This window comes from Biomphalaria glabrata, chromosome 6, assembly GCF_947242115.1.
Source record: "Biomphalaria glabrata chromosome 6, xgBioGlab47.1, whole genome shotgun sequence".
NCBI lineage: Eukaryota > Metazoa > Mollusca > Gastropoda > Planorbidae > Biomphalaria > Biomphalaria glabrata.
This window is the reverse complement of record NC_074716.1, coordinates 43,290,179-43,317,758: the sequence shown is the minus strand read 5'-3', so window position 1 is coordinate 43,317,758 and position 27,580 is coordinate 43,290,179. Positions and strand designations below refer to the sequence as shown.

The 27,580-nt window shown below is 33.9% G+C and overlaps 1 protein-coding gene across 2 annotated transcripts; it reads right to left on the bottom strand.

Annotated features, from left to right (window-relative positions):
* Positions 1–164: 164 nt before the first annotated feature.
* Positions 165–16,308, bottom strand: LOC106063879 (coiled-coil domain-containing protein 83-like). Of its 2 annotated transcripts, none has more exons than XM_056032516.1 (12): positions 16,083–16,308; positions 12,419–12,543; positions 11,969–12,053; positions 11,699–11,867; positions 10,736–10,903; positions 9,934–10,025; positions 8,620–8,688; positions 7,800–7,921; positions 6,475–6,605; positions 2,960–3,058; positions 2,482–2,549; positions 165–1,323 (listed from the first exon to the last, which is right to left on the bottom strand). In XM_056032516.1, exons 2-12 carry the CDS (start codon positions 12,538–12,540, stop codon positions 1,147–1,149), a joined length of 1,302 nt encoding a protein of 433 aa, XP_055888491.1. In that variant the 5' UTR covers positions 12,541–12,543; positions 16,083–16,308; the 3' UTR covers positions 165–1,146. The 2 variants fall into 2 exon arrangements, with proteins under 2 accessions (XP_055888491.1, XP_055888492.1); XM_056032517.1 differs by having other exon boundaries at positions 16,144–16,308.
* Positions 16,309–27,580: the final 11,272 nt, after the last annotated feature.

The window sequence follows — 27,580 nt, the reverse complement described above, 5'->3', positions numbered from 1 at the left end:
TGGTCCCTTAACTGTCTATCAAGGGTCAACTGTACTAAAGTCTTATTCCATTTTGAATGTCATACCAGTTAAAGTTTTAAATATAATGAGCTTTGGATCATTCATTTGATCACTTAGATATTATATTATAAATTTTGTCTCAGAGAAAAAATAAAATAAATATGTATACCAGTATATGTTTATTGCAAAGAAGAATACAAAATATGGATTTAAAAAGGAGCATTTGTTACGATATTATTTTTTTGTCATTTATAACAATAATATAATATGAAGGCTATTAACAATATCACATAATAATCAAATGTAGTGTCTTCAATATTGTGAGTCCTGACAAGAGCATCGTAATATTACAGTAAAATTCTAAACAAATCTCAACAATCTTATCTCTTCTATAACTGCCTACTCTACCATGTTTAAAAAAAAAAAGTCACTTCATAGACTTGAGCTTATATTTATGTGAACAGATGGCTTTAAAAAAAAAAAAGAACAAATTTTGGCAGCTTGGAAACATTAACATGCTCACAAAAATAATTTGAAATGTAACACTTTACTAATGAATGTATATATAATGAAATAGAACTTGTTTCAGGAATTATTAAAAATTTAGAAAAGCTCCAGGGGAAGTAACCAAACATTGTGTAGTCCAAAATAAAAAGTTATCAGTTGTGTCCCTGTCATTTGCACATGCAATAAATAAATAATAGAAGTTCCCCATACTTTATGAAGTAGAAGGCTAACACTACTTCTGTACTATCATAGTTAATCTAAATAACTGAACAGTAATCATCTTCTTATTTGAAGTAATGTCAGTATTTTATTAGATAAGATAACAGGGTTTAAATGACAGAAAAATAAACTGTTGAGGTTCATATACCAATGTTAACTTATAAAGAAATGTATTACTAATATCACAGGTAGATCAGGTAGAGGTGCACACTTTAAAATTTCATAGGACATATGATTAAGAGTGTCAATAATAATAATTATTATTATTATTTAAGTCATCATGGTCAATTTAAAAAAGGTACACACAAAGATGAATATATCAAATGTAGATCTCACAGGAAACATGAACGCAGTAACAGAATAAATAAAGATCTAGCCTTCAAACTGCTTACTTCATTGAGATTCTGAAGGACTCTGTCTTCATGTGTTGGTCATCAGAGGACCATGTAGCATGGCTGTTGTCACTGGCCACTCATCTGGTCGAAACTGTTTGGCCTCCATTTCCTCCTCAGTGAGTGTCTTGGTTCTATGAATGGGTTTGGGCTGGCCAGTGATGCTCAACAACTTCAGTTCCAAAGGACCAAGTTTCAAATAATCCTGTGTTTTAAACAAAATGTATAAAGACCATAAATAGATGTACAGAATAATTAGTTACAATCATATAAGACTATATCAATAGACCTAAATCCATGAGGAGGTGATGTTTCATTCCCCTATTTGTGTGACTAATGGTAAACACTGATTATGGTTTATGGTTAATAAAAATGATTATTACTATTATAATTTTCTTGTTTACATAAATATATTAAAGATGTTATATGTGTATATATATATACATAATCCAAAGCTCTTACTGACTGAATCACTCATTCTTCCACTTAGGGATGATTAAAAAATAATTACTTCCTCCCCTCCCCAGTTCATCCTTAAAGGCTATTGGAGATTTCCAAGCATGGTGAAAAGACTATAAATAGCCAGCTTTTTGGTGTATCTGGTGTACAAAGGAAGTGTTGAGAAGATGTTTTAACTCTCTCTCTCTCCTAACTGACGATACCAGCGTTGATTCCACTAGAATGTGGTAAATAATTACGGAGAGAAAGAGTTTTAAAAATTTTGCAACTTTTTTACCACTGCAGCAAATAAAAAAGTTCCATTCTGTCTCCTTGACATTGTATCTTTAATATGAAACTCTCCAGTTAGACTCACAAGCCAACAAGTTTGCATTGAACGATGGGGAAAAAAACATGAATCCTATAAAATGAACATATTAGTTTAAACTATCAGTTTTTAGCTATCATTAGTTATAAATTGAGATCCAAATGCCACATTCTGATTCAGATGAAATTGATGTATAGTTACGTCCTTTCTACAGTCTAAAGTCATTTGTATGAGGATCTTAGAGGTATGTAGACAAACCCAAGAGATAGTGACTATTAAACCAGAACTTGCTTCACACACAGATTTTAACTCCAGCAGGAGACCAAGCTTGAGGTTTTTGAAAAAAAAACAACATTGTTAAGTTGAGAAGCATGAATCTTAAAACCTATTCAAAGTAAGCTCCAGGTCCAGCTGTATGTCACAGTGTGAACAAATGTGTAACATGCAAGCTTTTTTTTTTAATTTCTATTAGGCCTGGTTCAATCTCTGTTGTAAACATGTTGTGGGAGGGGTTTATTTGTTTAATTTTTGTTATCTACAATGTTCCAATGGTCTTTACATCCATTATATCCCCAAACACTATATTGTAAAACATACATCAAAATCTTCTTCTTCAAAGTAATAGTTGGCATACACTCCACTCTCTGAATCCGAACCCATGTCCTCTGGAATAAAATATAATAAAAAAATGTAAGTATATCATTTCACTAATCATATAAAGAAGTAAAGTAGAAACTGGTTTCATGTTCTTTTATTATTTTTTTTTATTTTTATGCTACAATGATTTTTTTTTTCTCCTTGCCATTAAAATTGTAAAAATAAAGTCTGTCATTCCTAATTCCTTTCATAAAATGTTTTCCTCAAGGATAAATGACATATTTACCTTCTCTGTCAAGAGCCATTCAAATATATTTAAAGTTTTTTTCCTTAAAAAAAAATAATGTTTAACTCCTGCTCATTTTACATTGACATCACAATCACCAAGCATTTTCATGTGTTAAGAAATTATATAAATATTATTTACTTATTTATTTATGTAAAAATTATTGTTTTACAAAGCACCAGTAACACTAACCCTCTTCTTTATTTTCCTCCTCTTCTGAAGAGCTCTGTCTTGCCAGGATGGATAATACTTTGTCCTCTACAGCTTTCTGTATTGCACTTTTAGGACGAGCTGTTGTTGCAATAGATGAGTTATAGAGCTACATTGACATAATTTTCACCACTGGAATACATTCCCTTACCCGACCAAGCCATGGCTGCAGTAGACTAGTAATTACTAGAGATACTTATACACAAATACAAAGAGAGGTAAGGATGAGGACCAAAATGAGTGTCTAAAATTTATAAAATGTTTGTTAAGTTCCCCTTTTTCAGGCCATGCGGTCTATTGGGCAGATGATGTTAAGCTCATCTGTTTCTTTGGCCAACGGTTAATGAGCAGGGTGTCATGTGGCCAGCATAATGACCTACTGCCTTTACTTTCCCCAACTAGAATTGGATGGACTCAGGGGCACCCTAAATGTGTCGAGTTTGCCGTTTCTGTAGCAATAGTGGTTTTACAGGGTGGGGTCGCTAGCCCCACGCCAAACCCTCCTCCTTTCTCACCCGGGCTTGGGACCGGCATATGGCGGAGTTCTTTGCATGTATGTGAGACATGGAAGTCATCTGTCAAAATTGAGAAAAGACTAAATGTGGCTCAACAGAGATGGCTGAGACGGATTTTGGGAGTCAGTTACACAGACCGGATCTCAAACAAGGAAATCCTTTGCCGAACTGGGAGTCGAACACTTAGTGAGGTTGTGACTGAGCGTCGCATGAGGTTTGCGGGACATGTTCTACGTCAAAATGAATTACGCACACCAAGAGTTGCGATAACATGGAAGCCAAAACGAGGAAAGCGCAAACAGGGACGTCCTCGTATTACCTGGCGACACACCTTCATGGAGGACCTCAGAACAGTGGACACCAGATGGGAAGAGGCTTCAGACATTGCCAGTGACAGATCATTATGGAGACAGCTTGCCGCCCAATGCGCCGAACGGCGCGGGAGGACCTAAGTAAGTAAGTAAGTAAGTAAGCACCCTAAATATCCCGAAATTCAAAATCAAAGTTTTCACAGAGATTTGACACAGGTTCGGAAGCCAAGCGCTTAATCACTCAGCCCCCTTATAAAGTATTAGGAAAAACTTAATGCTATTTGGCATTGATGATAACGATTTGAAGGTAAGAACAGGTTGAATGTAATGAAGGTAATGTTGAGATAAGAGCTAATGAGGTAGAGTCCAAAAGAGAGAGCTTGAGTGAGTGAGAAAAAGTGACAGACTGTTTGCAAGCAATACTTCAGATCAATCATATTCACATCATAGAGGATAAAACTTCTTAGAATGGCTCTTTCTCTATGGGAAATCAGTAGAAATGTTTATGTTTCACAAACAGTGTATACACTATTGACACCATATCTACTGAAGTAGGAATATGGAACAGAAGGTAGACATAGATAAAGCAAAGGTTTTACTTTAAATTAGAGTTAATTTTATCTTTTGAACATTAAATATCAGAAAATTAAATCTTTTTGTTGTGGTTTTGACTTTTGAATAAAATTGAATAAAAGATCTTTAAAATGACTGATCATATAGAAAACTAAATGCTACAATGTCCTTGAGAAACATTAAAATAAAATGATGTAAAAATGTACATGCCAGTGTCTCTAATTTTTAATAAGATATAATACTTATGAAAATGTGATAATTTAAAAAATTTAGTGCTTAAAGGGAAACTCCGATGGTTTTGACAATTTTTGGTATAATATGTGTTTTGATTTACAGATAATGAATATATTCTTCTTTTTTTTTATTTGCAATAATAACTTAGTAATTGATGTTTTTCCGACGTAATTTTAAAAAACAGTCAGACTTTCACCGGGTTTCTATGTGACGTCACAAAGGTGTTTTAATCTATTGACTTATTGTATAACAGGAGACCATACAGCAAAGTTTACATTCTCGTAAAAGAAATATATCTTTGTCTATGCAGTTAGATCTAGGATCTTGTAAGCAAAGAAAAAATGCGTATTAAAAGTAGATTTACATGCTTGACTAATCACGGCAGTGTGTATTTTCTCGCCAGACCACTCAACACACAACAAACACTATCGCTTGGTTGTCTTGTCATGACTGACTACACGTAGTCTCGACTAGCCTTACACTGACCAGCTTGTTCGAATCATTCAGACACACGATCTATTTACTTCTTGGGATAGGGAGAGGCTTAGATGAAAATGTTACTTTTTTTTTCTCGAGTTGGTTATATTAATGCTTTTGGATCTATCTATTCATGTTTATATATATAACTGTATCATAGCTCTGGACTAGGCTGTCACTAAGCCTAACAGCCTAACAGCTACTGTAAGAATGAAGTGATACGATTGGTTAAATCAAGTTTCTCTTTCAGTATTGTTTAGGGAAGTGACGCATGAAATAACTTAAAACAATATCTCGCAGAACCCCGTTCTTTTGGGGGCGTGAAGAATTTTCTGTCTAATTTATTAAATATAAAATTTCTGAGCATTTAAATAAAAAATGATATAATGTTTACTATTACAACTTTTTACGCAGAATTTAAATAAGTCAATAACTAAAATTTGAAAAACTATCGGAGTTTCCCTATAATCAGAAAATTTACAACTGACTCTGGATAGTGCAACATTTCATAATCCCACACACTTATTAATTCCACACACTTATTAATCCCACACACTTAGTAATCCCACACACTTATTAATCCAACACAGTGCTGACATGACGCTGATGTAAATTCTGTTTTGTATTTTTTACATCAATACATTGTTTTTTCATTTATTGTTTATTAATACCACTGAACTCTAAAAGAATATCTAATAAAATCATTTAGAATTTTCCCCACATGTGCAGTTAAATTCTTTAAAGCGCATTTTCAGCAATCCCACATCCCTGTGGTCCTGTATCCACAGGACTCTTTAGAATCCACTGCATTTTTACAGTTTCTAAAATTTATTTTTTCCTTCCTTCTTGTAACTTGTAACTAGGATCTTTGGTTGCAAACTAAAAATGTTTTGATTATAAGTAAAAGTTTATTCCCACCAGGACATGGAAGTGTGTGTGTGTTTGTGTTGAACAATAATAATTAACTTGAAGTTATTAAACTAACAGCTGCTGGAATGGGTTTTAAAATGTTTTGAGGCAATAGACACACTAGGAACTGTGACCAATTTTTTTTGCAAATCATACATCCCTAATTAAAAACTCTCTGCTCAATACAATATGTTTCTAATTAAAAGCACTTAAATGGTAGTGATAAAAAAAAAGAATACTTTTAAAAAGAAAAACAACTTAATATTACCAATGCCAAATAAGAAATATGTTTCTAATTGAGAAATTAAGCATCCCCTTACATTGTATTCATGAATTTGAACTTTTATTGTAATTATAGAAGAAATATGTTTAGGCGTACTTTCTGATTTAAAATAGTTAAAAAAAGAAAAAAAAAAAAAACTTATTATCAATGCCAACTAAAGAATTGATGAAATAAATCAAGTAGTGAAAGACTTACTGGAAACGGATTTGTTGACTTGCTCTTCAATAAACTCTTCAGACAAAGGACTCACTTCACTCAAGTCCATCTCCAGAATACCAGACTGCTCCAAGTTTTCAGAATCTGCTATTTGTGTCAGATAAAATGATCTGGAAGAAGAAAAGGTAAAATAGTTAAAAGTTAAAATAATAATTACAAAGATTGAGTCTAAAAAATAAAACACAATGGAAGCTAGGCTAAATGGAAGGGAAAAAAGCATTTTGATACCAATGAAAAGAAAGATAACTCATGCTAAAAAAAACAACATAAACTCTTTTACTAGATAAATAGAATGTGTGAATTAAATGAAACAATATTTTTACCCCAACTTTTAAAGAGTTTTTTTGTAACATTTCTAAATATGTTATCTTTTGATGTATTTACATTATAACTACATTAGCAATTAGAAGACAAGAAAAAAGAGTTAAAGTTGAGAAAAGTTCCAGGGGAAGTAACCAAACATTTTAACTCCTACAAAACATTATCACTTAATGTCCTTTCATTTGCACATTAACTAATTAAAAGAAACTCCCATACTCTATGAAGTAGAAGGCGAACACTACTTCCTGTACTATTATATCTGGTCAAATAACTTGAACGGGTTTCGACAATGCAGTCACTTCTAGGTAAGATAGTAGGTAGACTTCAGGAGATAGACCTAGATAACGGAAGACTGATTCCATGACAGTTTTAGAGTCCAGAGATGACAGAAGAAAGCAGAATATAGATCTCAAGTGAAGAAGACACTGATGCATATTACAAACAGTCCAATAAGTCCCAGAGATGGATAAAAAATGACCACTTCACCATTCAAATTTTTTACATTAATTTCCCCCTCTTTTTTCAGCATACCAAATACTGTAACAATAATGATGACAAACATGTAGGTGTGTGTATAATGATCTGACCTAAGTGACCTGTAGGGGAACCATTGATGACATGCTAGCTAACAGAGTTGTAGATAGCAAAATTTGTGAGAATATCATTTTTTTTTTTTACATATAAATGAGTTAAACTTATGGACCTAGAGTGTAAATAAAAGCTTATAGTTTATTCCTAAAGTTTGTTGCTTAAAATTTTAACCCCTAATGGGGCAGTACATAGCTGTTTTTTTCACTTGTTTCACACCTAAAAAATTTATCTTTTTAATCAATGAGTTAAAAGTTTCTTTCTTGTGTTGCCAAGTGATGAGCAGGTGAACAAAGAAACAAGATGCAAGCATTTCTATGATAACAACTGGTCATGGTGACATAAACTGTAACAGATATTTGTTTAAATTTTGTTGTCGTTGGTGCTTTCTTTACCTGGAGACTTTCAAGTCCTCCACAGAACATTCAAACAATTCACTCATCAACTCAAGATTTTCTCTCTCTAACAGCTCCACCACTTGTTGTATCCCAGAAACCTCTGCTCTGTGTAGACCCACCTGAAGAAGACACAGATAATAGAATAATAAATATCTATGACCAGGACAAGAAAAAAAAAGTTGGTTTGTGTCCTTCCTAAACCCATCAAACCTCTCATAACACCTGCACATCCTATTCCCTACTTTGACTTTAAAAGTATGCACCTCGGACTGTCACCATAATGGTCCCACAAGGGAACCCTGTCCATTAATATCTTCTGCTGTCCTGTATGAGGTGTGGGCTATAATTTAATTATCTTCCTTCCTGAACAAACATCCAAAACAATTAAATTAAATCCATTAAGAGTCTATGGTAAAGGAAAAGAAAATGAATTAGAAATTGGAAAACTAAAAGTAAAATAACTTCTGCCTGCATCCATATCATTAAAACTACATTCAGATCTTTCACAATCAGACACTGAAATAAATATTTATACCAAGCTTGACTACAGGAACTTTGCAGATAATGTGTACTTGAAAAAAAAACTGAGATCTTAGTTGTTGTATTTTCTGTGCAGAATGCAGCAAAAAAATTATAAACAATTTGAAACTTATTAATTGTTATCTATTTCCTTAATCAAGAAAAGGAAAGCATGGGATCAAACAGTAAGGCCATCTAGATGATTTATTGTATGCTTGCAATGCATTCATATTTAGTGGATCTTGTTCATTAGTGGTCAATAATTATAGAAAACAAGTGTTCCATTTCTTTTTGGTACCTCTCTTTTCAGCCAATCATTATCAAGAACTTCCTGTCTGTCATATTTGTCCATCTGAGCCATAGCTTTCTGAAAAAAAAAATTAAATAGTTTGAAAATATGCAGCTAATGCAGGAAACAGAACATTTAAATGTTTCATGTTGACAGAATAATCAAAATGAAGCAGACTAAAAAAAAAAGTTAAATAATTAAGAAATATCACAAATGTTTTGACACTGATAACATTTTCATGTCTCTAATTTTGTAACTTCCTCCAATGATGAAATTTTGAATGACTCAGAAGTATATAGAATTTTAAGTAAAAAGATTCTAATAGTGTCTACTAGTTTCAGGACTTATATCTATTACAAGTGTATCTCAGTACACTGGCCTCAAAGAGTCTATTACAAGTGTATCTCAGTACAACTGGCCTCAAAGAGTCTATTACCAGTGTATCTCAGTACACTGGCCTCAAAGAGTCTATTACAAGTGTATCTCAGTACACTGGCCTCAAAGAGTCTATTCCAAGTGTATCTCAGTACACTGGCCTCAAAGAGTCTATTACAAGTGTATCTCAGTACAACTGGCCTCAAAGAGTCTATTACAAGTGTATCTCAGTACAACTGGCCTCAAAGAGTCTATTACAAGTTTATCTCAGTACACCGGCCTCTAAGAGTCTATTACAAGTGTATCTCAGTACACTGGCCTCAAAGAGTCTATTACAAGTGTATCTCAGTACACTGGCCTCAAAGAGTCTATTACAAGTGTATCTCAGTACACAGGCATCAAAGAGTCTATTACAAGTGTATCTCAGTACACTGGCCTCAAAGAGTCTATTCCAAGTGTATCTCAGTACAACTGGCCTCAAAGAGTCTATTACAAGTGTATCTCAGTACAACTGGCCTCAAAGAGTCTATTACAAGTGTATCTCAGTACACTGGCATCAAAAAGTCTATTACAAGTGTATCTCAGTACACTGGCCTCAAAGAGTACAGTCATGAATATTGATTACACATGTACTTCAACTTTATATGACAGTTGCTTAAATAAAGCAATATTTCATAAGCAGGTGAACCATAATCCATTGCAATGGCTAGTTGTTGTTTTTTTCTAGGATACATTGTGGCTGACACACTAAACACTTTTACCTGACTCAAAAAAATTTTAGATTCCCATTTACTCTAAGAATACTTAGGTACCTCATTAAGACCCAGTGAAAAAAAAAACCACAGTGATCATCATTAAAATTAAGACCTAAAGATTTCAGCCCAACAGTTTTTGCACATCATATCCATGTCAGACTTAAAAAGATTCCAATGTAAAGGTTAGACTGACCTGTGAAGCTTTGTCCTGCTGTTGTAAAAGTGCTTCCTCTGTCATTTTTTCCAACTCTTCAATAGTCAGCTGTTTCTCTCGGCTTAAATGTGCTGAAGTTAGTAGTGACAATAATGTATGTGAATAAAAGTGTACCTAAAAGTATGCTAATATTATAATTATACGTCTAAGAAAAGCAAAGCTGGCTATTAGGGTCATTATTAATACATTGATAGTTATTGATCATCAGTATCTTCACTGTGCTTCATTTATTAGACATTATGTGAATATGAGTATGATGATATAAAACTCAAGAAAAAATAATTTATCACCCTGTTTCTTAGTGTGTTTGAATAGAAGCGCAGATGTCGCACTACACTCCAAAACAGCTATTGACTTTTAAACAGTCAAATCTCAGGGGACTGACTGAATTTGTTTGAAATAACTGAAATGTTGTAAATTTATGTAAAATCCTCCTTAAGGCAAATTCTGTTTCCAGCATTTGTTCATTTATTTATGATTGTTTAAGTTTTTAATTAAGGAAGTAATGGAATGACTACTTGTTGTTATGTTTTAATTGAATTTTAAAATTACAGAACATCTAGCTTCGAGCTGATGTTTGAACACTAATCAATCTTTAGTGCATCAATTGAGATTTGGGAAGATGTCACAGCACCATAAATTGATGACTTTGTCAATTTATTAACTATAAAATCAAATTATAAAAATCAAAATATTTGAAAGTCATATTTTTTTCAATTGCATGAAAAATTGATTGTAATTAAACAACAACAAAAATTCTGGTATCAATAAACATTTTCACCTTCCATATCAAGAAAACTGGAGTCGATATCTTGAAGTTCCTGCTCCAGCAATTTTATTTGCATCTGTAGTTTATGTTGACCTGAGTCTCGAAAAGTTTTCCAGTAATGAACTTCCTTTTGAACTTTTTCTACCTCACTGTTTTTCAGCAAAATTTCTTTTTTGATCACTGAAAGAGGACACAAACAATGTTATGAAAGTAATATAAGATATATATATATGAAAATGTTCTTATTTGAATATCTAATATTATTTTTAATCAATTACTTCCTAAAAATGAAATAGAATATTTAGGGAGGAGACTTTTAAATTAATATTTAAACTATCTTTTTTATTTTTCTCTAATTGAACATAGAATCTATCTCTTTCTCTCTTTGAACCTACAATCTATCTCAATCTCTCTTTGAACCTACAATCTATCTCTATCTCTCTTTGAACCTACAATCTATCTCTATCTCTCTTTGAACCTACAATCTATCTCTATCTCTCTTTGAACCTACAATCTATCTCTATCTCTCTTTGAACCTACAATCTATCTCTATCTCTCTTTGAACCTACAATCTATCTCTTTATCTCTTTGAACCTACAATCTAGCTCTATCTCTCTTTGAACATGCAATCTATCTCTATCTCTCTTTGAACATACAATCTATCTCTTTATCTCTTTGAACATACATTCTATCTCTTTATCTCTTTGAACCTACAATCTATCTCTATCTCTCTTTGAACATACAATCTAGCTCTATCTCTCTTTGAACATACAATCTATCTCTTTCTGTCTTTGAACATACAATCTATATCTTTCTCTCTTTGAACATACAATCTATCTCTATCTCTCTTTGAACCTACAATCTATCTCTTTCTCTCTTTGAACATACATTCTATCTCTATCTCTCTTTGAACATACAATCTAGCTCTATCTCTCTTTGAACATACAATCTATCTCTTTCTGTCTTTGAACATACAATCTATATCTTTCTCTCGTTCTCTTTGTCTCTGCCATTTCAACATCATCTCTTTGGTCACATCTTCTCTAGTTTTTATGCTCTCTGCATCTGTGATGTTGGATGCATCACGATTTGTCTTCAAAAGATGTTTCAGTAATAATTCTTGTTCGTGTTTGAGTTTTTCATTCTGAAAAAAAAAAGGTGAATCCAATGCCATAAAGATATGAAAAGTTGTCTTTGATTAGAATGCAGAGTGCAATACTTAACAATATGCAGTGTTTAACTCACTCTTTCTAGATTCCTCTTGATTCTTTCTTCCCAGCCTCGAATTTCATATGAGACATCCTCCAATTTTTTTTCAACTACATTTACTCTGATGTCACACAAAAAAAAAAAAAGGACAATTAACAAGATTAGAATAATTATTATATGCTGGTATCCAGGGTGAAAAAAACTTCATTAAAACACAGAAGAAATTTCAACAATAATTCACTTTTTTTTTAAGTAAAAACTGAGAATTAAAATTAATATACAACCAGTATTGTTAATGTATGTTAAAGCAAATTACATTAGGGTAAAATACTGTATTAAAATATTAGCATTATAAATATATATATATACATTATTATTAATAAAAGAATGACAAGGAAAGATCTTCTAGATATACTTTCTAATGAAAAAGGATTAGCTGGTATTTCGTTGATTAGTCTACACATTAAAATATTTATATTTACTTACTGATAGGCTAGAATAGCTTCTTGAGCTGTCATTTGAATCTCTTTGGACTTTCCTCCCTTCTTCCCTTTCTTTCCTCCCTTCTTCTTTCCTTTCTTTCCCTTTTTCCCTTTCTTTCCTGCCATTTCCTGCCAAATAGATCAAACCAAATAAATGAGTCCACTGCATGCATTTAATTGTTACTCAGTGACAGAAAATTTTGTTTCTTTTGTAATTGAATTGTTTGTGATTTGCAACTTAAAAATTTTGTAATAAAATTTTAACATTGCAGTTTTTTAAATATCATTGTTTTATTATCATTGCATTTGTGGATTTAAATCAAATCTTGTCAGCTTCAAATATTTAATTTTCACTGGCAAAAACCAAAAGGCAGACCACGAGAGCGGTGGCTTGATGACATTGAGGCAGATCTACAACAGCTACAAGTCCGAGTATAAAGCACAGGATAGATCAGAATGGAGAGATGTGCTAAAGCAGGCCAGGCTCTCCATGAGCTATAGCGCCACTGGTCACTAGGATGGATGATGTCTGTGGTGTAACAAGGTCTTCATGGGCCCAGTTCAAGAATATGACAATTAAGAAAAATGAAATTGAGTATTCCTGTGTGTATTGATAGGCTTTATTTACAAAAATACAATTATGAAGATACTAGCTTCTACAAAAAAAAAAAAACAGTAACAATACACTCAATTTGAAACAACTTCTAATTAAAAACAAGATAGAAATTGTATGTCTTCATTTATTTTTTCCCTTTTAAGGGCCCTTTAATTGCAATGGGGCAGGGTGCAATAAACCCCCTTAGCACCATAATTGCTATGCCACTGAGCATTGTTTGCTAGTTGGGTATTGTTTAATAGATTTAAGTTCAAATAGGGATGTACTTTTAAAAATTAATTTTTCAATTTAAAACTTTTTCAAGCTACTTTTTTAATAGCAATTTTTGGTGTCAAAATGGATAGTATTTCATATTTGATAAGCTTTATGTGCCTAAGACTTTTACAGTAGATTCCTAGCTTTACTCATTTGAAGCCTTAAAATATATTTTTAAAACCTATTTTATAAATACAAAATATTGTTTGTAAAAACATGGAGAAAAAAACTGAAACTTTACTAAAAGAAATCGAGTTTCCTTTTTGAAAAGAAACAGTGACAGTCATTGGTCATGTCAATTGTATTTTTACAATCACAACATCAACTGGTCAAGGACATATCATCTTATTTCACAATGTATAATAAGCACCAGCCAGAATTTTGAACAACAATTAAATTTCCATTAACATATCAGCTGACATCACAGGTCACAGATTTTTCAATATCTCAATATCTTCAATATCTCAATAGAGTCTATGTCACAGTCTTGGTTGACATTGCCTGCTATATGTTCACCTCGGGTCATGAGGGTGAAAAGACACATGAAACTCCTGATATAGAAACAGGAAGTAAGAATGACTAAATTGACTTTTAGTTCAGTTAAGTAGTATCTTTTGGGCAGTCGAAGCCAGTGGTCACTTGAGACAGCACATATTTTTCTAGTAGTTAGTTTTCTGTACTGCGGAGTTGTTATTGTTACCCGCTGTGATGCGGATGTGATTTAATAAGTAAAGTTATATGTATATCTATTCCTAAGGACTTAATATATTGGAGATTTTTTATACCGCTGTTATGCGGATGTAACTATATTTCTATGCATTGGATCATTTTTGTAACTACTATGAAGTGCAGCATATTGTTTTATTGAATAAACCTTATATTTGTCTGCTGGAGATTGACTCAAGTTTTGTATACTATTCATGTCTGTCATGTGCTAAGTGGACAAACAAACCCCGCATTTAACATTATACACATTCATGATGTTACAGTCTAGTAATTTTCATGATCTGAAAATTATATATATGTCTGTTTGGTTATTGAACTAAAATTTTAATCCTTTTTGGTGCAAATATGCAAACTATACATCTATTAATATATGATGCAATCAAAAGCTTTTTCAAGTTCTTATTCACAATGTAGAATTAGATAGGACTTTAGATCTAAATCTAGTTTTGTTTTTTTCATCCTAGATCGTGACTCTAAAGTTAAAGTAGGCCCAGTATAGAGTAAACTTAACTAAGAGTAGACTAGTAGATCTAGATCTGAGTCAACTAAGACAGCATCCACAAGGCAAATTAAATACCAGGGTGTATATGCAGTGCTTTTCTTGTGACGTTACGCATTGGTACGGTGTAACTGCACCTTTTTCAAAGTGGGGAAAAAATTATTACTTTTCTCGTATTTTAAAATTAAAATTTAGGCAATCCATCACTGAGTACCGGCACCTATTTTTTTTTTTTTACAAAAAAAAAAAGCACTGTGTATAAGTGTGTATAAATAAATGTATATATCTTATCTTGTATAATACAGACGTTACTTCAAAAAAGAAGATGATTACGTCCTACGCGTCATGCATTTAGTTATGCATATTAACAAATGACTTAAATTCTGCCAAGTCATTGGTTTTCCTGGCTAGCTCAGGCAACCCATTCCATGCTCTAATAGCACTAGGGAAGAAGGAATATTTGTACAAATTTGTCCTAGCATATGAGATGAGGAATGTGCCTTTATCTTTGTGTCCTTCAGAGTATTTTATTAAATTTTGTTTTTGTATTTGAAGATTATGGTTCAGTGATTTATGTGTATAATTGCTACTTTACTTTTGAGTCTTCTGTCCTGAAGGCTTTCTAAATTTAGTGATTTTACTAAGGGTGTTACTCTAGTCAAATGTGAATATTCATTTGTTATGAATCTCACTGCTCTATTTTTTGTCTGTTCCAGTTTCTTAATGTTTTCTTGAGTTGAGTGGTCCCAAACGGAGGATGCATATTCTATTATTGGCCTAACCAAGGTTAAATAACATTTTATTTGTATGTTCTTATTTAATTTATAGAAATTTCTTTTAATAAACCCTAATGCTTTGTTTGATTTTTTTGTAGTTTCATCAATATGTGGATTCCATGACAGTTTTTCATTTATTATAACACCTAGGTATTTTGCGTTTTTAGTCTGTGTTACTGGTTTGCCATGAATAAGATAAGTGGAATTAATTTGTTTTAGATAAAGTTTTTTTGTTACTCTTATCAACTGACATTTTTCTTGGTTGAAATACATGCTCCAATTTGATTCCCATTTCTGTAATTCATCTAATTCTTTTTGTAAAATATCTGAGTCTTGTGTTGTTTTTAATGTTCTATTAGAACTATATATATATATATATTATACAATCGTCTGCAAATAATCTGACTTTTCTTCCTGAAGTAATGCAATTTGGTAGCACTACATTTGACTAGACCTATATAACTAATTATAACTAAATTCTAGAATTAGATCTAAAATAATCTAGATCCTCAAACTCTATATTAACTATATAGAAGGCTCTATCTCTATAGGACTACACAAATCACTGAAATATTTAAAATGATTTGTTTGAGTCTAGATCTAGAACTATATATAATTATAATATAGCTTATTAGCTGTAGTCGTATACTACGGGTAACGGTATAGTCACTAAAGTATAGTATTAGTCTATTAAACTTATGTATATTACTATATTGACTATATAATTATTATATAGATCTATATATTAATAAGTACAAAGTAGATCTAAAATCTAAATAGTCAGTATAGAAATTACCCGTTATTTTAGCTCCGTCCTTTGATTAACAAATCTATCTATATAGATCAAATATATTTACTTAAATCATTATAATTATTTCTTTTGGTATAAAGAAAATCATGAAAATCCGGGGAATTTATTTGCTCAGCATTTGAAATCGAGTACAACTAGTCTAGAATTCCAGATGATAGATCCACAGGATGTACGCCGACATACTTGTTTCTTGGGCAACCATACAAAGCTACACTTAAACCTGCTTCGTAGAAAGTAATATAAAGAAAATTATTACTTCGCTGTATTAGTTAAAGTAAATTATTATATCGCTTATTTTTAAGATGGAAGTCTGTTATGATTGCGTGATGTGATAGTGTGAACGTGCCACTGCCAACTGTGGAATAATGCGAGCCCAGAGTGCGTGCTAAATATAAAGAAAAGGAAGAAAAAGGACAGGAGAGGAAGACAGCATATCATGGAGATGTTTTGTCTTTATTGATACAGGCCTATTGGAGATATTAGTTACTTCCTTTAAAATAATACCGAGATAATAGTCTGCATGTGCTGTAGAAATTGAATTATTAATTTCTAGTTACCAAAGGAACGGAGTATCCAATACAGTTTGGGATCAGTAGCGCCGCAGGATCTGCCATGCTGTAGCACGGTGTGCCACAGTCTGCCTAAGGGTCACCAGCACCTGATTTTTCCTCAGGGTTGTCTCCCGAAGCCTTTCCCGTGTTTGGGTATAGCCGCAGGGCAGCGGAGGTTTGGATTCAGAGTTTTCCTTCTCCTAGATGGGTAGCCAACCAAGGCTAACGAGCCCCTCCTGCCCGAAGCTTACTGGTTTAGGCGCCAGTTGCTCGCCTTTGCCCCTTCTCCTGTCCGTGGTAACGGTTCCCCCAGGCTCATTAACTGAGCCACGCGTGATGGCCAGGAGTTGGACTGGTTGTCAGAGGCTATTTGAGACGCGTGCCATTGGAAACACTTTATAGGTAATGATGGGCTTAAGACCATTACCACTTCCGGCGTTAACAACCTTGCGGAACTTCTCTAGTTATAATTCTTCTAGTTATAATTGTGTACATAGTAGATCTAGCATAGTTAGGTAGCGAGTCTGGTAGAATGTCGAGCATTCTGGCCAATTTAATTTTTTAATGACAAATTAAAAATAGAATATTTAGTTGTCCTATGAACATGACCAGACGGATGTGAATAAATGATCATCTAGTCGCAGGGGGGGGACACTAGAAAGAGGGGTTGGTGAAGAGCCGATTCCTCATCCTGGCCACGGATAAAATCCTTTACCCGGTCACATGGTTCAAAGGGACGCGGTTATCTCTAACCATACGTGGACATCTAAACTTCAAGCACAAATGGAAAAACTCAACTTTGCTATTTTTCGAGTGAATTATTACTTACCACTACTAGTCAACCGGCGGCGCAGCTTACTCCGCTATATAGCAGGGCCGGCCTTGGACCACTGCAACCTATGCGTCCACAGTGTGCCCAGCACTTTCATAGGACCCGCGCTTATTCTAAGTATATAAATTATTAAATTAAACCATTTTATAACTTATAACTGATTTCCCGCTGCTTCCTGATTTACCAGGAGCTCCTGGAAATCTCCTGAAATTGCAAATTATATGAAAAGTCATGGAAATATCCGGAAATTATTAAAATCTTTTGAAAACTCTTACAAATCTCTTGAAATATATAGACAAAGTCATTTTGGGGTGTCATTCAATATGGAAAACGCCAATCCTACGCGCGATAAAAAAAAAAAAACGGCGTTACCCGTAATTGTGGAATCTAGTGAAATAAGCTTCTCGCGCCTCTAACTAATGAAGAATTACTTGAGGTCAACAATTGTCAAAGATAGATTGAAACATTTGGTAATTCTTGCTATTGAGCGAGATCTATGTAGGAAACAGAATTCTTATGATAAATTTAATCTTCATGAACACTAAAACCACTATTTAGTTTCTATTCCTCCATTTTGGTTCTCTCCTTTCCACACGCATTCGCACCGTTCCACATTTACACTAACATGCGCACGTAACACCCCGATATACTGTATGCATATAGACTGGCCGAAGGAAGTAACTTCATGTAATTTGAAAACATGTATATCTATTGTATTCGGATTTCCAAATTATGAAAAGTTGCATGATCTTCATTCTTAGAGATTAAACAAAACACTAGTGAATACTTATATAGGTTATGGCTGAAATAGATATGAATACTTAACTTTTATACTGCTCATAAATGCTTTATAATAAAGTACACAAAATTGCAAGTCACAAATTTTCGTTTCATAAAATTCTTTAATTGGCCAGTCTATATTTATTTATGTCTATGACTGTATGACTTCGCTACACGCAAGGCTCGTGTAGTAATTCTGTGCGTAGTAAAGAATGAATAAAATGCAAAGACGAATATATTTTGTATTACAAACTCTTAATTTTCTCTTGTTATCCGTATCCCTACCCAAACTGGGCCCCGCGAAATCCGTTTCGCATTGGGCCCAAAATGGTTAAGTCCGCCCTGCTATTTAGTGACGGGTGAATACAGAGTAGATTACTTCTTCTCTTTCCATGACTTCTTGGTCACAATGGTTAAGTCCGGCCCTGCTATGTAGTGACAGGTGAATACTACTTGTTCTCCCCGCCCCACCCACCCCCTTCTTTTTTTTCATGGGGTAACTTTAGTCCGTCCGACTTACAGAAATAAAATAGCGATCTTTCCTTTACTTCTTGTCTAAACTCTTGAGCCATGAAGAGAGTTATATATATAGATTACAATGTGTTCAAGCTTAGAAGTCTACTGTCCCATACCAGAAACAAAGGAAATGGTCATATACAGTTTCTCTACACCTTGCTTGCTCACACGCGGTCAACGAATTTGTGTACGCTGCCGCCCCTTTTAACTAGGCTGAAATCCATGAATGATCATTTTTAATGGTCTTGGTTTATTGGAAACTATTTACAATTAGAAATAGGTATCTGTCGCTTGTACAACAGTAAACCTTTTATTTTATTGGACCCTCGCGGAGAGGTGTCTCAAAATTTATCAACACCAATAACTTAAACTTTCCAGGTACAGTGCAAAATTGTTATACACAAATGGAAATGTGGAGATTACGAAATATATATTCTAAAACAATTATATAGTTTGCGTTATCTTATCTTATCTTATAAAATACAGAGGCTACTTTAAAAAAAAACCCATACCTTTATATATGACCTACATGCATATTACTTTTAATTTGCAGCTTAAAAAATAATTATAAATGACATAAATATTTTATTTAGAAAAAAACAATCACATCTGTTGAACGCTGCTGACGTCAAAAATCAAAATATTCATATTCTATTATGTGTTATGGTAATTGTCTCCCTATAAAAAAAAAATTAAGTTAAAAATAGAACTGGATCACATAACATTGACAAGGATAGTTAACTGAAACGCTTATATGGACTTACTATGCGTAGTAAAAGTCTATTTCTCCCACACCCATTCTCTTATCAAGTTGAAACTTTACAAAATTATTAATTAGCTGACAAGACATGAATAAATAAAACAAAGTAATTAAACAATTAATAAATTAATTACTAGTAATTATTTATTTTGTTTGATGCCAACAAGGGACATTAATCCTTCGGTATTAACAAATACTGCTGAATATATAAGGTTTCGTACCATGAATCATTGAACAAGTTATTACTCCCACAAGCATTCTCGGATCAAGTTGAAATTTTAAGCATTTATTTATTGTACCAGACAAAAGAGAGTTTGTGTTATCACACGAACTCAGAGTCGGCCCTCATAGGACCCGCCAATGGGTAAGGAATATTTAAGCCACGATTTTTTAATTATCTAAGGAAACTGAATTTTAAAGAATCAATTGTTGTTACATTTAACTTAAAAACAAACTGAATAACCTATAATCTATAAAGAGACTTTATATCAGATGAGCGATTTTATATAATCTTATGGTATTGTTCTTTTTAACTTAAAAAATGTACAACCTACTATCGATAATGAGATTTAAGTACATTTATTTATTAGTTTATTAAAAGTGAAAATCATCTTTTCAAAATCATTTCTTTTCTTTTTTTAAAAAATCTGATTGTGACAGGTGACAATCAGAGATGCAGAACAACACAACGAGGCAGTGGAAAAAAAAAGAAAAAATTAGAAATTTTGGAGGGGGGAGTGAGGAATTCCACTTAGATTCTTGTGTAGGCTACACGGAAGGCACGCCACTACACAAACTACTTTAAAATACATTTTGGGAAAACATTTCCTTTCCGTGCTGCATTGAAAAAAAAAATATATATATATAGAATGTCTAGTGCTCAACTTTCCACTGCCTTGCTCTTGTGATCTAGATCTACTTCTAGATATAGGTAAATCTATTTAGATTATATTTACGTAAAAATTTAAAAATATAACCAAAGTTTAGAATCTAAATCTAAATGTAGATCTTGACTAGATTTAGAATTTTAGATCTAGAGTCTAGATCCACTATACCACTATCTAGACTAGATTTAGTCTACTACATATTTTATGTCTATGGTCTAGAGTCTAGAGTGACTCTAGAGTCTCTGGAATCTAGGTCAAGTCCAAGTCTAAAAACATTAGAAGATTGATTTATAAATAGAGAGGATTTATTACAAAAGAACACCATTTCGTCCTTATGTACCGTTAAATATGCAAACACATATTTTAAAGCTCAAGAATAGGTTGAGGCTAAATAAAGGGTACTGAAAAAAAAGAAAAAAAAATCCCCCAAAATATATTTTTAAAAAAATCAACATTTATTGCAAATTTGATCTTCTTTAAAGTTCGTGGCTTTAGAATTATCAAGTGGAAATGTTCTGCGTCGTTGAGCCTGCTAGTTGTCAGGGGTGACTACTCGAGTGTGATCATACTTTTTTTTTCTTCAATTGCGTCCCTTGTTTTATTTATAATTCGTTTCCCGCCTGCCATTCAACAGGGTAGCTTCGTGATGTCCTCAATAGGAATCGTCTTCGTTTAGTCGGTCGATTACTCATATCGAAAACAAGGTATTAAAGTGGAAACGACAAACAAAGGTAAGGTATTTTCTATTGTGCACGAAATGGTCAGGGTATCGATATCGACCACTTCTTGTCTTGCCCAATAGATTCATCTCGTTTTGTCATATATCCATTATCCACTTCTTAGACATGGAGCGGCAGGACGTAATCGTTAATTTAGAAATGACTAAACTTTTCTTTATTCTTATTTCGATTCTAGTTGTGAAGTTTCATATGATTTTTTTTTCCTCTTTTTTTTTTCTATTCGAGCTATTGTAAACAAAGAAACTCCATTTTCTAATGGACTGAGGAATAATTTTTTTTTCAATTTTTTTTTTTAAATAGCATTTTCTGACAAGCTCGCGGTATCGATGTGAAAGGTATTGTCATGGGCCCGAGTGTGGTGGGTGAGCTCGATACTGCCCTCTGTGTCGTCGGCTTCATGCCTTGTTGCAAAGTAAACATTCAGTCCTAAGTCCAATTGTTTTTCGGTTGGTGAGTCTCCGCAGAGTTTTTTTCTTTTCGTCTGAGCATCAATGCTCGGGCATGCGCAGTGTTTACTCAAGGGCAGCTAACCAAAGAGGTTAGAAGAGTCGTGTTGGCAGAAGCGAAAAAGGAAGAGAAACAAAAGACGATGGGGGAAAAAAAAATGGGGGGGGGGGTAAGAACTGTCATAAGTCATAAAAGTGACAATCATTGTGGGTATAAAACAAAAAAAAAGGGGATCGGGTGGGCAAAGATACTTGTTTTCTTTTTTACCCCTAATATCAAAGTTATATGAAAATATTTTAAATGTATTACAGTAATCGTTCGCATTCCCCGGATAAACTAGGGGTGCAGTTTATCGCAGGCTGATTTAATCCATAAAAATTCAAATCAGAACAAGTTACAATTGTCAGTTGTCTGAACTTCAGTCCTAGCATTTCCAGTTTTTAAAACAAAAGAGTACAAAGACTTCCGTTGTTCAGTTGATGGACCAAAAAATTAAAGATCTAGAAGTAATTAGTAGCACTTATATCACAAGCTGTGGTACTTTCTAATTTTTACTGAGAAAACTACGATTACTTTTCCACTAATATTTGATCACCAATGTATCGAATTACGTATCTCTAATCTATTGTTTCTATCTGTCTTCATCGATTACAATACTGAATCATTTACAAAAGTAATAGTCCTGCAAAGCTTTTATTAACTTTCTTTTTTAATCTATCGTTTTGCTTATAGGAAATATCATTTTCAATATCATTTAAGACGGTTTAGTAAAATCAACTTTGCAAAACATTAGTTTCTTGACACTAAATTCATTAAGGTTTTCCTTCATGCATTAGTGTCTTGACACTCAATTCATTAAGGTTTTCTTTCATGCCTTAGTTTCTTGACACTCAATTCATTAAGGTTTTCTTGCATGCATCAGTGTCTTGACACTGAATTCATTAAGGTTTTCTTGCATGCATCAGTGTCTTGACACTCAATTCATTAAGGTTTTCTTGCATGCATTAGTGTCTTGACACTCAATTCATTAAGGTTTTCTTGCATGCATTAGTGTCTTGACACTCAATTCATTAAGGTTTTCTTGCATGCATCAGTGTCTTGACACTCAATTCATTAAGGTTTTCTTGCATGCATTAGTGTCTTGACACTCAATTCATTAAGGTTTTCTTGCATGCATCAGTGTCTTGACACTCAATTCATTAAGGTTTTCTTGCATGCATCAGTGTCTTGACACTCAATTCATTAAGGTTTTCTTGCATGCATCAGTGTCTTGACACTCAATTCATTAAGGCTTTCTTGCATGCATTAGTGTCTTGACACTCAATTCATTAAGGTTTTCTTGCATGCATCAGTGTCTTGACACTCAATTCATTAAGGCTTTCTTGCATGCATTAGTGTCTTGACATTCATTAGTTATTTCTTAAAAGAATTTAGTGTCTTGACACTCAATTCATTAAATTTATCTTAAAAGCATTAGTGTCTTGACCAGTAGAGGTTTTCTTGCATGCATTAGTGTCTTGACGCTCAATTCATTAAGGTTTTCTTGCATGCATTAGTGTCTTGACACTCAATTCATTAATGTTTTCTTACATGCATTAGTGTCTTGACACTCAATTCATTAAGGTTTTCTTACATGCATCAGTGTCTTGACACTCAATTCATTAAGGCTTTCTTGCATGCATCAGTGTCTTGACACTCAATTCATTAAGGCTTTCTTGCATGCATCAGTGTCTTGACACTCAATTCATTAAGGCTTTCTTGCATGCATCAGTGTCTTGACACTCAATTCATTAAGGCTTTCTTGCATGCATCAGTGTCTTGACACTCAATTCATTAAGGCTTTCTTGCATGCATCAGTGTCTTGACACTCAATTCATTAAGGCTTTCTTACATGCATCAGTGTCTTGACACTCAATTCATTAAGGCTTTCTTGCATGCATTAGTGTCTTGACATTCATTAGTTATTTCTTAAAAGCATTTAGTGTCTTGACACTCAATTCATTAAGGCTTTCTTGCATGTATCAGTGTCTTGACACTCAATTCATTAAGGTTTTCTTGCATGCATCAGTGTCTTGACATTCAATTCATTAAGGCTTTCTTACATGCATCAGTGTCTTGACACTCAATTCATTAAGGTTTTCTTGCATGCATCAGTGTCTTGACACTCAATTCATTAAGGCTTTCTTACATGCATCAGTGTCTTGACACTCAATTCATTAAGGCTTTCTTGCATGCATTAGTGTCTTGACATTCATTAGTTATTTCTTAAAAGCATTTAGTGTCTTGACACTCAATTCATTAAATTTATCTTAAAAGCATTAGTGTCTTGACCAGTAGTGGCCTTAGGGGGTGGCAAGTGGGGCCCCCGCGCTTGAAGGGGGCCCGCGCCTAAGGGGATTCCACCAATATTAGATTCCCTTGTCACCGTCAGGTTCGAAATCCAGACCAGTTCTCATTAACTAAGAATTGTTACTCAATATTTTGGAAGCCTTTCCATAATAACAATAAGATAACAATAACAGTAACATGGCCATGAGAAAATCAGTTGAAAAAAAAATGGAGGGATTTTTTTCACTAGAAAGTCTGATTTGTGAAATAGACCACTGTGGCTCCTTCTGTACACTATGTTCTTATACCAAAGACTAAAGGCAGTATTTTCTTTTCCTAGTAAGTTGTTTGGAATGATAGCTACTGGAGGCCAATTAGCAAATGAAATCAGCAGGTTTCTGTAAATCAAGTTAAAATGTTTGTAAAATGTTTTAAATGTTTCGGATGTTCCTTCAGAGTTGAAGGTAATCTACTTCCTAGTCCAAACCTCCCGCAGGACGAAGGGGGATGGCAGCTGGCTGGGTATGAACCCTGGACCATTGAGACTACCGAAGAACAGACCAGCGCGCATACCGCACTGCCAGGCAGCCATCCATACTTATAAGTATGCGTCAGCGTGGTTGGATTAAGCCATCATTAAGCTCAGAGAATTTATAATGGTAGCACAATGAATAACTTGATGCTGGAACAAATTAGACAAGAAAATTGCAATATGGCACAGTCTTAGCAAGAATAGTAGCTATAGTTCAGGACCTTGCCGAAAAAATTAACAGCGCATTTCGTTGGGAAACAGATAAACTTAATGCACCGAACAACGGTCAGTTTTTAGGCTTGGTTTAGATCCTTGACAAATTCGACCCAACCATACAATAATATCTTCGACGAATTAAGAACGCCCAGGCTCACTACCTGAACCTCGAATATAGGATTCAAAACAAACTTATAGACCTGATGGCATATTTTCCTGTCATCATTGACTGCACGCTTGATGTTAGCCACAAAGAGCGGATGTCAGCTTTTAAATAGCGTTTTGTGGACGTGTCGGATCCAGAAGTACAGAACACTTATAGACTGTATTTAAAAAGCCAGTAGTACATTACTTATGTTTTGTAACAAAAATAAGGCGGACGATCCCGTTAGCGTGACGTATGTTACGATATATACCTATAGTCTGCCCTTACTGTTCAGGGCCCCGCATATGAGATTTGCCCAGGGCCCCGCGCACTGCTAAGGCCGCCCCTGGTCTTGACAATACAATCAATTCATTAGCGATTTCTAACAAGCATTTGTGTCTTGACACTCAATTCTTTAGCGATTTCTTTTACAAGCATTAGTGTCTTGACACGTAATTCCCCAACGCTTTCCAACACTCTATACGAGATCAAAACTCTTCAAATCTAGTTTTCTCTTCTTTTCTTTTGTAATGGATCTCAAACTGTCATGGGCCCGGCCGCAATGAGCTCCTACGTTCTGCTAGGGCGCTGGAGTATAAAATACTCGGAGAAATTAATTCCAAATTGTCATGTAAAGTTGAAGTCCAAATTTTCTAAGCTAAAGACCCTATCCAATAACATTTAGACCATAAATAGTTGAATATAAAAATATTATTCAAATTACATTTTCTTACTCCCCCCCCCCCGGAGGAAAAAAAAATTATAGTTGTATTGAATGTATAAAACTTTATAAGACTTTATATTCTAATAAAAGGCCTTTAGCCTAAGCCTTTAGATCTAGACATAGTAGACTGTGTGCAAAATGTTCCTAACATTAATTAATACAACTTTTGAAGTGAAATCTATTAAGTCAGTGATGCTCAAAATACGGCCCTAGGGTCAGATCCGACCCTCGACATGGTTCCAACCAGCCCACCGAAACGTGTAGTAAATCCCCCTTCCATAAAAAAAAAAAGTTGAAAAAAATGTACTTTATGGCTCTGACATTGTGTTTGATGGATTGGTACCATGACCTTTAACATTTGTGTGTTTATGAAATGTGACTCCGAATGTACAACAAGAAAAGAGAATGTATCTTTATTTTTTTTTTGTGGAACATGATCATAGGCCAGCATATTGGAATTTTGTAAAGAAAGTGTGACTGTTTAATACAACAACAACATATAAACGGCATTATAAAATAAATATGGCGGCATACTTCATTTGAACAGTAAATAAAAGATTGTTAAACTTCGCGATGAGATTAACGATTTTTGCCTGCACAATACTATCAATTTAGTTGTCAGCAATGTTTGATGATGTGATCAATGTATATGCATACGCGATTTACAATTACTGTAAAGTGTTTTTTGGCGTATATCTAGCTGAAAAATGATAAGTGGCTTAATTATTTCAATACATTATTTTGATGTACGAAATGATGTAATCAGACATTAGCGATATTTTGATTAAAAAATGTGTGCATGTACTCAAGACATCATTGACGTTTACGACATTATTATAAAGTAGGCCGATATTTGCTCATACTTTGTAGTAGCGTGTTTGCCATGGATATTAAATCTAGTTTATCTCATTGTTCTCCAGAAAAGTTAATACATTTGTCGGTGGATGGGCTTGTAACTTTAGCTACACTACTTCAGTCTCCCCCTGTTTGGTGATTATGAGGTACGCTCTTGCAAAGCAAATACAAATAATAAATGTATTTTAACCAAATGCGTCACATTTTAGCTTTGGAATATATGCATGTTAATCTCAATAACATCTGAGAGAGTATTCAAAACATTACATAAAATATTGACTCGATACATTTGAACGCTGTCACTTGTATTTGGATTGAGTGATAAAGGAAAGTTACAGGAGCATCGGCTTCTTTGCTTCTCACTAGAATGTGATGTAAGTTTGAACTTTGGAGATTTGTATATAACCTACACTCTTATTAGTTTGAACTCTATATATAACTAGTATAGAACCAAGCACAACAACTTCCCTATGCAGATGATCCTAATTTGATAAACGTGTATTTATGTAAAGAACTTAGCACTGTCTCTGAGGATACGAAACTTGCATACTAAAGTTCATTTGAGTTTTTTCCCAGCTAACCATAAGAAACGTATATCTTTAACCTTAAAATTATTTTCTTGTCCACCCATAACTAATTTCTTTTAGGATTTATCTCCCCTTTCTCACGGGACGTAGCGCGATTTAAAACAAACTACCTTCACTAGGGCTAAGTTTTAATTATTGGCCCTGGACGGGTGACACACAAGACAAAAGTCTCTGCATCCGCGCTACCCACAACCACTTAATAACTTCACACCTTTCCTCCTCCCCCCCCCCCCACCCCGCAGGATACGCATCGCTCTAAGAATAGCGTTGCACTCAGGCCTAAGTCCCTGCTCTCACGGTAAGCAACGAATATTGACCATAAATCTGACCTGAAGCCTGACATCTCCAGTACATAGATACATGTGAGAAAATCAGCTAGCTTTCTTCCCCACCCGTGAAACGAAAAGTCCCATCTATATATAGAGAGAGACCAAAGCATTCTTAGTTAGGCCCGCTAGAATTCATACAGTCTCCTCTGTTAGGAAGTTTATTTTGTGAGGTTTCATTAGGGACAAACGGGTGAGTGTAAATATTTTACTATACTTATTTTATCTCATAGGAATGTGTGAGTACACATTAGTAC